The sequence below is a fragment of the Marmota monax genome, unplaced genomic scaffold (assembly GCF_021218885.2).
Source record: "Marmota monax isolate L192 unplaced genomic scaffold, Marmota_monax_Labrador192_F-V1.1 WCK01_AAM20220418_F8-fsc00021, whole genome shotgun sequence".
Classification (NCBI taxonomy): domain Eukaryota; kingdom Metazoa; phylum Chordata; class Mammalia; order Rodentia; family Sciuridae; genus Marmota; species Marmota monax.
In genome coordinates this window covers 20,620,031-20,631,619 of record NW_026695228.1, presented here as the reverse complement: position 1 = coordinate 20,631,619, position 11,589 = coordinate 20,620,031, and the positions used below count along the sequence as shown (strand labels likewise).

General features: G+C 57.3%; 2 protein-coding genes across 3 annotated transcripts; one reads left to right on the top strand and one right to left on the bottom strand.

Annotated features, from left to right (window-relative positions):
* Positions 1-431: 431 nt before the first annotated feature.
* Mpv17l2 (MPV17 mitochondrial inner membrane protein like 2) lies at positions 432-3,188 on the top strand. Of its 2 annotated transcripts, XM_046437140.2 has the most exons (6): positions 454-650; positions 850-919; positions 1,082-1,252; positions 1,925-2,001; positions 2,113-2,241; positions 2,618-3,188. In XM_046437140.2, exons 1-6 carry the CDS (start codon positions 585-587, stop codon positions 2,672-2,674), a joined length of 570 nt encoding a protein of 189 aa, XP_046293096.1. In that variant the 5' UTR covers positions 454-584; the 3' UTR covers positions 2,675-3,188. The 2 variants fall into 2 exon arrangements, with proteins under 2 accessions (XP_046293095.1, XP_046293096.1); XM_046437139.1 differs by lacking the exon at positions 850-919 and having other exon boundaries at positions 432-650.
* Positions 3,189-3,245: 57 nt separating this feature from the next.
* Positions 3,246-9,313, bottom strand: Rab3a (RAB3A, member RAS oncogene family). The gene is made up of 5 exons (XM_046437138.2): positions 9,150-9,313; positions 7,772-7,999; positions 6,607-6,725; positions 4,882-5,006; positions 3,246-3,998 (listed from the first exon to the last, which is right to left on the bottom strand). The coding sequence occupies exons 2-5, from the start codon at positions 7,997-7,999 to the stop codon at positions 3,808-3,810; spliced, it is 663 nt and encodes a 220-aa protein (XP_046293094.1). The 5' UTR covers positions 9,150-9,313; the 3' UTR covers positions 3,246-3,807.
* Between the last annotated feature and the right edge of the window lie 2,276 nt (positions 9,314-11,589).

Sequence of the window (11,589 nt, the reverse complement as noted above, 5' to 3'; positions counted from 1 at the left end):
CCTGCCTAAGATTGGCCATCTCAACGCGGGAGGCGGGGCAACAGGCAGCGATTGGCCAGTAGTGGCATCCGGGGGTGTGGTTACTGTTATCCATAGGCCGGCTCAGAAGGGGGCGGGAAAGGGGGTTTAACGTTTCCCCAGGGCACGCTGGACGTCAGGGCAACACTTACTTGCGATTGGTCCGCTAGTTCGGGAGGCGGTACACAGCTGCTTTCAACGACCGACCCTGGGAGAGCTCGGCTGCTTATTATTGGTCAATACTGCCAGGGGCGGGAAAGTGCAGCTCCGTGAAGATCAGCGATTGGTCGGGGGCTACTTGGGGCGGACACGAGGGCTGGGAGACAGTGTGGATTGGTCCGCGGAGGCGTAGGCGGGGATTCGTGGAGGCGGGGGGACTCATGGTTGGCTGGCGCAGGTCGGGGCGGGGCAGAGCAGCGCGCCGGTTCCTGCGCCGCGGGTGGCGATGGCGCCGGGTGGCTGGCGGTGGCTGCGCGGTCTGTGGGCAGCGGGGCAACCCCTGTTCCAGGGCCGTGCGCTTCTCATCACCAACACTCTGGGCTGCGGCGCACTCATGGCAGCTGGGGATGGCGCACGCCAGTCCTGGGAGATCCGCACCCGACCTGGCCAGAGGTTTGACCGGCGGCGCTCAGGTGAGGACGTCGGCGCTGCTGGCCCTTCACCTCCGGGGACCTTTGTTCCTACCTAAGATTCGGAGATCTTCGTATCCGGCCAGTGGTCATTCATCCCTGATCCGTAGCCTCCGTCTCTGTCAGAACACAACCTCGGCGTGCACTAAGTCTAAGGACTCCGATGATCCCTCCCTCAGTCTCTGTCCCCTAACACCCCCAGGTGTCCGTCACCCCCAATCCCTGGGATCTCTGCTATCCACCGAGGAGCCTGGAACGGCGTCTGTCTGGCGGTGGGGCTTGTAGTGGAGGAATACACGGTTGAGCTCGCCCGATTTTCTGGCCGAGGCTTGGGGAGGGCATTGGGCTTACCCACATCTTGGCCCGGGGGCGGGGGGAGGGTATTGTGGGGCTTGCTGGCCTGATCTGGCACCCTGCTTCTTATGCCACCTCAGCCAGCATGTTTATGGTGGGCTGCAGCATGGGCCCCGTCCTGCACTACTGGTACCTGTGGCTGGATCGCATACTCCCTGCATCGGGCCTCCGAGGCCTCCCAAACATCCTCAAGAAGGTCCTCGTGGATCAGCTCGTCGCCTCTCCTATGCTAGGCGTCTGGTACTTCGTGGGTAAGGAGCCCAAGATCTTGGGTTTTGCCCCTCATAGTTTGGGATTGGTGGAGACAGCATGTGTTAAGGATGCTGAGGTGTGATTCTGATGCTCCTCCTGTGTAGGTGGCCCTGGGTTGGGTGACAGAATAGACCCAATCTGACCCTCAGGGAGACAGTGGGGGTTGGTGTGAATGGTGGTGAGTGTGGGGGAGATGAGGACATTTTCTGGAGCTGCTTTGAATGGGAGGTTGGACACTCAGCAGAGACTGAGCTGCCAGACAGGAGGGTCAGCCTATGCAAAGGCCCTGAGGCCTAAAGGGAGAAGAGTGTGATTGGGATTAATGGGGTACAGTCATCCCAGCCCCAGGATCTGTGGAGAGTCTTGGCAGAGCTGCTCGTCCCCACCCTCCAGGCTCAGAGTTTCCTTGGCTGTAAAGAAGAACTAAAGCCAGATTTTACCTCAGGGCATCTCCTTTGGAGCAGGTGTTTATTTTATAAATGATTTGTTCTGTGTTGTTCCCCTCCACCAGACATCCTGCTGTTCTGCCCATCTCACCAGACTGTCCCATACCCTCTGCCTGGCTCGCTCTGTCACTCAGAGGTCCAACCCCGCCCCACCATCATCGTGGGTCTCTTTCACCTCCACGCTACGCTGTGGCCTCTGACACTCATTTCTTGGTTTCCTCCCAGGCCTCGGCTGCCTGGAGGGCCAGACACTGGACGAAAGCTGCCAAGAGCTGCGGGACAAGTTCTGGGAATTCTACAAGGTGCGCATCCCCCAGGACCCGCCCACCTGCAGCGCCGCCTCTGACGGCTATCCTGCCCCGCCCCTCAAGGCTCTGGCCCCGCCCCTTACCACACTCCGCCCCTCCCCCTAGGCTGACTGGTGCGTGTGGCCCGCTGCGCAGCTGGTGAACTTCCTCTTCGTGCCCCCCCAGTTTCGGGTCACCTACATCAATGGTCTGACGCTAGGCTGGGACACATACCTGTCCTACTTGAAGTACCGGGTGAGTGTGGTGGGTGGACCCACACCCGGGGATTCCCCTGGGGCCATCTCTGTGACCCTCAGTGGCACTACAGCCACTGCAGAGGGTGAGGGCCCCTGACAGTTGGGCCCAGGGAGGGCAGGCAGGGAGCTCCTCAGCCATGGAGAGGTAGCTCTGCTGTCTGACGGACCAGGCCAGGTACAGGTGTGACCACCAGGTCCCTGCTATGCCTGTTGAGCAGAGCTGACCCCAAACCTGAGGACAGATAGATGTGGGCCCAGGGAGCAGGAGAAATGGCTCGGAGAGTTCCCGGCCCGCTTGTGCAAGGCCCTGGGTTCCATCCCCAGTGCCCCCCACACAGAAGCAATGCATGTGACCAGACCCTCTGTGCTGACAGGTCCCCGGCCCTCTGACACCCCCAGGCTGTGTGGCCTTGGGCACTCGAACGGACTGAGCTGCCTAACACCCAGGACTAGATCCCTGCTCTAGACAGGGCGACGGCGACTAGGAGCTGCCACGCCTCCCGTCAGAAGGGGAGTGGACTCCTGAAGCAGGCGGGGTCCTGGGGCCATGTCCCAGGCATCTAGCTGAACTCCCTTCCAAGCTCACAGCGGGCCATTTCCCATCTGGAACACAGCCACCAGATGGACAGTTGTCCCCCAACCCTTTTCACTGGAAGCCTAATAAGACCTGTGACCAAGATGTCCCACCTGCAGCACAGGGCCTCAGCCAGCCAGCTGGTCCCAAGCACCAAACCCTCACCACTGCCAAGGCCTGGCTCTGGGCCACACAGCCACACTGGGGCTTTTCCAGGCCCCTGGGGACCAAGGCAAGGACATGGCCGATCCCCTTGGAGTAGGGTCCAGCCTGGAGTCAACTCCAAAATCTTCAAGCAGGACACGGAGCCTCCAGGTCGCTTCTTTCGTCGTGAACAGGGAAATTCCATTAAATTCTCTCTGTAATTGAAATCTTGTGATTGTCCAAAGACAGACGGGGAGGGCGGGACCCTCTGCAGAGGGACAGGGCATGGTCCATTCACTTTATTGGATTGTGTGTAGTGTGTCATTACATCTCCTAGGGGACTGAGGGGCACGTTTGACACTTGTGACGTCAGAACAGGTCCGGAGGGGTGGTCCCAGGGTGGAATCCACTCCCAGCACCCCACCCACCCAAAAGATAAAACTGAGGGAGAGGAGTCCTGGACTCCTCCCCTGTGGTCCACCAGGAGAAGCCTGAGCAGGGGACCCGGGGCGCTGCATCAGGAGGGGCTGGCGGGCCTGGCCACCCCATCACCGCATCAGCCTGCTCTGGGGTGTCATCTGGTCCCCTCTTCACAACCAACAACTGCTGATGAGGATGAATTTAAAAAAAAAGGTGAGGTCTCCAAAGGAGGGTGAGCAGTGACCACGACACGCCACAGCAGAGCAGGGACAGGGCTGTATGTACACGGGGGAGAGGGCGGGGGAGCCCGGGCCCCTGGGGGACATCTTCAATAAATAAATAAATAACTACGATAATAAATAAGGATGATGGGCTACGTCAGGGGCGGGTCCCAGGCCCTGGGGGTGGGGTGGGGCGGGGCTGCTCTCAGCAGGCGCAGTCCTGGTGCGGGGGCGCCTGCTGGTCAGTGAGCTGCGGGCCCTGCTTGGCGCCGGTCACAGCGGGGTCTGCCGTGTCCAGTGACTCGGACATCTTCTCGCAGATGACGTCCACCAGGCGCTCAAAGGTCTGCTTGACATTGATGTTGTCCTTAGCACTTGCCTCAAAGAACTCGAACCCTGTGGTCAGGGAAGGGAGAGTAAAGACCCTTCTTTGCACCCAGCTCCCAGAGCCGGAGGACCCATTAAAGACACGGACAAGTCACCCAGGAAAGCCACACTGTGAATGTCCAAGACAGACGGGGAGGGCGGGACCGTCCTGCGTTTCCCATCCTTTTTATTTTTTTTAATATTCATTTTTTAGTTTTCGGTGGACACAACATCTTTATTTTATTCTTATGTGGTGCTGAGGATCGAACCCAGCACCCTGCGCATGCCAGGCGAGCGCGCTACCACTTGAGCCACATCCCCAGCCCCCTATCCTTTCTTCACCCTGAGATTGTCTCCAGGGCCCTAGCAAGCACCTCTGATCCCCACTGTCCAGCCCACATCCATGCACGGGCCCTGGAGACCTCCCACACTCAGACCCAACTGTGCCCTCCCCTCCTCAGATACCCTCCATGGCTCCCTATTGTTCTAAGAAGTTCTGGCTCCTCGGCTCATGGTCGAGGCCCTGCACAACTGACTGTGTGTCCTCCAGTTAACCCCCGTGTTCCAGCCTCTTGAAACTGTGGCCTAACACAGGATCATTTTCATCTCTGGCCTTGGCCCACCTGTTTCCTCTACCTGAGGGACCGGCTAAGGCCCACCTCACTCCCAGTGAGGCAGAAGCCTGTCATGGCCCTTAACACCCGCAGGAAGCCAGACGGTGAGAGTGTGGGAACTGCTGAGCCCTCCCAGTGGCTCCTGGGTCGAGGCCAGCTGGCAGAAAGCGCTGATTGCCTAGATTTGAAGCCATCCCTGTCCTGATTCCGCTGTGAGACTTTGGGTGTGTGTCCTTCCCTTTTAGGGCTTCAGTGTCCCTTTTCTCACCTTGTGGGTCCCCAGTCTGCTGGTCACTCACCAAGATGGTCGGCCAGCTGCCGGCCACGTTCCGATGACACCACCCGCTCATCCTCCATGTCACACTTGTTCCCCACCAGCAGCACCTGGGCATTGTCCCACGAGTAGGTCTTGATTTGGGTCGACCTGCATGAGGCAGCAACGGGGTTGGTTTAGGGGTTTGAGGACCCCAGCCCCATCCCCAGGCTCTAGGGCAGGGCCTGTCCCCTTGTCCTGGGGAGAGAGACCTTGAGGTTGGCCCACGACCTTCCTACCCCAGGTCTCCTCCAGCCACCATGGCCCCATAGTCCTCCAACATGGCAGGCTTAGCCCTTCCTCCCTGCCGGGTATCCACTGTCCTCTCTCCATCCACCAGCCTCTTCCTCCAGGAAGCCCTACCAGGCCCCATCTCTGCCCTGCCAAGAACTCATGCTGTTTCCTGCCTGTAGGTATTTGCTCCAAAAGCTGCCTGTGCTTCAAAATCCAGCTCTCAAGCAACCCCTCCCACTGTTCCCAGCACCCTCAGAGAAATTACTTCCTCTGCAACAAATTCAGAAATTCTCTGAAAGTTTACCATCATGGCTAGGCAGATCATTTATTTATTTGTTTGATTACTTATTTATTTTGCAGTACTGGGACTTGAACTCAGAAGCACTCTGCCACTGAGATACACTCTCAGCCCTTTTTAGTTTGGGGCTTTGTACCAGGGATTGAACTCAGGGGCACTTAACTACTGAGCCACATCCCAGCTCTTTTTTATATTTTACTTAGAGACAGAATCTCGCTGAATTGCTTAGGGCCTTGCTAAATTCCTGAGACTGGCTTTGAACTCCTAATCCTCCTGCCTCAGCCTCCCAAGCAGCTGAGATTACAGGCATGTGCCACTGTGCGCAGCCTCTTTTTAGTTTTTATTTTAAGACAGGATCTCACTAAGTTGCCAAGGCTGGCCTCCAACTTGAGATCCTCCTGCCTCAGCCGCCTGAGTTACTGGAATTTTATAGGTATGCACCAACTGTGTCTGGCTATCTTATTTATTTATCTATCTATTTATTTTTTGTTTAGTGCTGGGGATTGAACCCAGGGCCTTGTGCATGCGAGGCAAGCATTCTACCAACTGAGCTATATCCCCAGCCCTATTTTATTTTAGAGATGGGGTCTGGCTATGTTGCCCAGGTTGGTCTCAAATTCTTGGGCTCATGTAATCCTCCTGTCTCAGACTTCCAGCACCTGAGACCTTAGGCACCTGCCACCATCCCTGGCCAGGGAGAACATTCAAATGTGTCCAACCTCAGGTCTGGGGATGTGTGCAGTGGTAATGCATTTGCCTAGCATTTACAAGGCCCTGCATGTGACCCCAGAACCACAAAGAAAAAGAAGAAGAAGAAGAAGAAAGACAAACAAATGTTGCTGGGGGCACACGCCTATAATCCCAGCAGCTCTGGAGGCTGAGGCAGGAGGATGGTGAGTTCAAAGCCAGCCTCAGAAACTTAGTGAAGCCCTCATCAGCTCAGTGAGACCCTGACTCTAAATAAAATACAAAAAGGGCTGGTGGTGAGGCTCAGTGATTAAGACCCTGGGTTCAATCCCCGGTACTGAGAAAAGAAAAGAAACGTTTACAACCTATGTAAACTGCTCTTATAGTCTGTGTTCCCAACCTCATCAGATCCCAGATTGTTTCCCCTTTACATTCCTATAAGGATTTCCATCTGAAGTGAAGAGATGGTCTGAGAGGAGGGGAGGTGCTCACCAGTCCTGCACAGCGTTGAAGGACTCCTCGTTGGTGATGTCATACATGAGGATGAAGCCCATGGCGCCCCGGTAGTAGGCGGTGGTGATGGTCCGGTACCGCTCTTGCCCTGCTGTGTCCTGGGAGGAAGAGACGGGAGCCATAGACCCACACGTGAGCTCCTCACAGAGGAGATCTGCTCTGAGATCATCCAGTCTGGTCCCTTCGGGGCCCAGCAAGGGGACAGGCTCTCACCCAGGGACTCCATGGTCCAGGAAAAGCCCTCTGGGTCACTAGTATCCCAAACTTTTAGTACTCGATCATCCTACTGCAGAATCCATCCCTATTTATTCAACAAGCGCGTACTGGGCACCAAACCACACACCGTGTGCTGCACCCTGTCACAGCACGGAGCTTATAAAATGGACAGAAATTCCCTCCCTGTGGAATGCTCAACACTGTGGTGGTGCCTGCCTAACCAGTGACTCAGGAGGCTGAGACAGGAGGATCACAAGGTAGAGGTCAGCCTAGGCACCTGAGCAAGACCCTGTCTGAAAATTAAATGGGCAGTGGGTGGAGCTCGGTGGTCCAGCACTTGCCCAGTACACGTGAAGCCCTGGGATCCACCCCATTACTGCAAAAATAACATAAAGTAACTACATAAGCATAGCCGTCGGAGGGTAGCAAGGCCTGAGGAGAAAAATAAAGCCTGCCCAGGATGGGGAGTGTCGGAGGGGGACAGTTTAAAAACCTGAAGGAGGGGAGGGAGGGAGGAGCATCCCACATAGAGAGACCAGGCAGGGACTCCTGGCCCCAGTGAGGGGTTCCTTTTATGAGGAGTGCGATGGAAGCCATGAGCAGAGAGGACAGGCTCCCTCTGGCCTCTGCAGAACTGAATGAGGAAGGTAGGAAGCCCTGACAGCATCCGTCCCAGGAAATGAGGACAGGAGCCAAGATCTGGCTGAAGCCTCATACGAAGTTCCAGAAAGAACTGCAAGCTGGGGAAACAGCCACTGAAATTAGACACTGATGGAACAGGGGTGCTCTATGATCCTCCACCCCCAGGTATACAGTAGGCATCTGATAAGTGCCCTGGGTGTGAATGCACGAATCTAACCAGGAATGCATGAATCTAACCAAATGGGCTCTTTTCCAGTAAGAAGAGGAGCCCTCCTGCCCGACCCACCCAAATCTGCAGCTTGATCCTCTTGTCGTTGCGGTAGATGGTCTTGACCTTGAAGTCGATGCCCACAGTGCTGACGAAGGCGGGTGTGAAGGAGTCATCCGCGTAGCGGAAGAGGAAGGACGTCTTGCCCACGCTGCTGTTGCCAATGATGAGGATCTTGAACATGTAGTCGAAGTTCTGATCCGAGGACTCCTTCTGCCCATAGCGGGAGTCTGTGGCGGATGCCATCTGGGGGTGCGGGTTGAAGGACAGCATGAGGGGGCTCTCTCCATCCCCAACTTCCCAAGCCCAGGATGGAGAGTTGCAGAAGAGTACCACAGTGGTGTTGGGAGACCACACTTAAATCATCAGGGGCCCCAGTATTAATGGGGTTGCCCCAGCAGAAGCCTAGCTGTGACCTTGAAAGGTCCAAGATTTCAAAGGAGGAGAGCGGATGGGGCCACCCCTGCAGCCCCTCCATCAGGCTTGCCCCAGGTCAGAACTGTAACCCTAAACCCTATGGCTCTACTCTGAGGGGTGACTGTTGCCGGCCCCGCCCCCCCCCCCCCCCATCAATCTTTCATGGTCCTCAGAACCGGGCTGCACGTGCACAGGAATGTATGGCCCGCGGGTGGCGGGGTGGCACGTCTGCAGCTCCCCTTCCCCCAAATGCCAAGGCAGGGAGAACTCAGGCCAGAACAGTTGCATCACGTGACCGTGGCGGGGCGTGTACAGACTCAGGTGTCCACAGTCCCGCACACATCCGCACACATTCGTCCACGCTCAGACATAAATGAGTGTGCCAACACCAGATACACAGGGCAGAGCCGCAGGCACCTGTGTGCACACCAGTTCACATATAAAGATGTGCAAACCCACCCCGGCGCACGGCCCCCGGTTCCCCTGCAGGTGTGTGCACATCACCCACAGGGACACAGATCTTTATGCACCTATGCACAGAGCCCAGCGCGAACACTCACAGTCCGTGAATTTCCCTCCGCACTCGTGCGGCACGCACATACTTAGACCCAGATCACACGGAGTCACGTGAACGTACCCAGGAACACACGCAAGTGTACACAGACCCGCTGACACAGTCGGGCGCGCACACGCGTGTGCACACCACGCGCACGCGCACGCAACAGCCTCCCGCGCGCACAGCTCCCGCAAGGCACTCGCCTCCCCTCCCCCTCCGCCGCAGCGCCTGGGGGTTGGGGGTACTGTGAGGATCGGACAAGTTGGGGGACCCTCGGACCTACCCCTTCCCAGGCCCCCCACCGCCGCTCCTATCCCCCCATTCAACCCTGGTCAACCCCCTTCCCCTCCGCCAGCTCATCAGTCAAATGAAGGTTATGCAGGTGCTCAGAGCGGGAGCACAGAGGGACGCCCGGGAGCTCACCTTGCCCTGCACCAATGTGGCAGCGATCCGAGTGGCGGTGACTTTTGGGCGGTGGCGGTGACGGGGACCCCCAGTGAGCTGATGTGGGGCTGCGCGGCGGCGGCGGCGGCGGCAGCGGCAGCGGCTCAGGCCCCTGCAGTCCTTGGTGACGTCCTGCAAAGAGTGGGGCGGGGCCGCACATGCAGATACGGTCGTGACGCCATCGGGGCGGAGCCGCGCATGGAGATATGCCCACCGAATCTTGCAGAACCAGAAGGGGCGGGGCCCCGCGCAGATTGACGCTTGAATGGGGCGGGGCCAGATGTGTACATGCTGTAGGGGCGGGCGCGGTTCCAGCTCCTGCTCCGCCTCTTGGAAGGCGGGGCTGATTAGAGTCCTCTCATTGGCTTAAATACTTGAGCGACGGACAATACAGCCAATCAGTGACTGTTGACTCCCTTCTCCTGTCCAATGGAGGCTTTTAGGTTTTTGAAGGGCCGAGAAGCTGAGGCCTTGACTGAGCCCTGGTTTTGGGGGGCGGTTCTCTTTTCCTTCAACGCCCACCCAGCTCCGGGTCGCCTACAGCCCCTGCCTCGTCCCAAGTGCTGTGATTTCCTGTTAACTGTCCCCTACTATCATTTTCAGAAAAGAGGAACTGGGATCCGAGAGATGCTCCATGGCCCCTCAATTTTTAGGGTTCAAATTAAATAAAAAAGGAAAAAAAGGAGGAGGATTTAAGAGAGACCCCAGTCCAAGTCCCAAAGTGTAGGACCTCTACTGAGGACCGGGCTGTCAGGGGCGCACCCCGCCCCTGTTTACGAGATTAAAAGAAGAAGAAATAGAGTCAAAAGAGCCACCCCTCCCCACCATCTCCCAGAAAAGGAAGGACCGAGGACGCTCCGACACTCTTCCCTTCCCTGGGCCCCATTATCGAGAGAAAAATTCGAAGAAAAGACAAAATAGGGTCAGAGACGTGTCCTGTCCCCTAAACCTCCAAAGCCTGCGGTTAAAAACAAAAAACAAAAACAAAAACAGAAAGCGGGGAAGGTACGAGAGGGTCTTCCCCAGCCCTTCACTGACTCAGGTGCTCAGACTTGGGGGACTGGGCGACCCCTGCCTCCCAGGGGAGATGCAGAATAGGGAGGCCAACGTCTCCCTCGCGTGTCCCTTCCAGTCTTCAGGGGGGAAAGTCAGGATTTCGGGGAGGGGAGCCCCAGCCCCCACTGTGGGTCTCCTGTCCCCACTCACTCTGGTCCTCAAACAGCAGGGGACATGTGGCCCCCAAGAGAGTCCAGATCCCCTGGATCCCCACCCCAGGAGGAGGAGCTGGGGAAGGGGCGGGGTGGGGGCGGGGAGGACTCATCCTGTTTATAAAAAGCTCCCAGCTGCTGAGGCGCCGCGACCAGAATAACTTCGCGCCAGGAGGCTGGGGGGGCTCCGCCCCCGAGCCCAGCCCGCCCAGCGCCGAGGAAGGACTGGGACGACCCTCCCCCTCCGTTTGCATTTGGGAAATTTATTTTTCTCCAAGGGTAACGTGTGTTTGTCCCCCTCTCCCACTTGGTCTATGAAACTATCACAGACCCGCTGCAGAGAACTGGGAAAATACAGAAAAGTAACAACAACAAAAAATAAAGAACAGTGAATCCAGCTCTCTGCTCCGCGGCTCCCTGCCCACGCGGAGACCCTCAGTCAAGTCCGCCCTCTGGGTGGGGACGCGGTGTGGGAGCCCCCGGGCTGGAAGTGAGGACAGCGAGGCTGCTCAGCTTCCAGACTTCCCGGACGGACGCCGCTGCGCGCTGCCTACACGGTGGCTCCCAGAAATACCCGTCCGCAGGAGAATGCGCACTAGCTCCCGCACTGACTTTGTATTTTAAAATAACAGCCGGGCATGGCGGCGGGGCCAGGAATCCCAGCGAGGCAGGAGGGTCACATGTTCGAGGCCAGCCTCTATAACTTAACGAGTTCCTTAGTGAGACCCTGTCTCAAAAGAAAGATAAAAAACACTGGGGATGTGACTCAGTGGCCAAATGCCTCCAGGTTTAATCCCCAGAACTAACAACAACAACAACAACAACAACAAGATCTTTATATTGAGGCGCATTCTGGGGCTGGGGATGCAGCTCAGTGGCAGAGCGCCAGCCTACTGTGTGAGCCCCTGGGATCCAGCCCCAGCAAACATGAAAGGGAAGGAAGAGAAGAAAGAATCAGCCCTTCCTGAGCTCTGAGCGGCAGAGGTTGGGGTCCCCAGCAGTTAGACTGTGACACTATATTATACTGTTCAGGGAGGTTAGGTGAAGAAGGGCCCCCTCTGGGAGAGCTCAAAGGACACCCCCTCTGTCCCCGAGGAGCCCTCTCCAGCTCTGGGAGGGAAGGGGGACAGCGATGTTTTCTCTCTTAACTGAGGCCCTGAGAGTCGCCCCAGGAGTTCACAGGGCTGAAATTCCAGGGGCCCCCCAGCCCT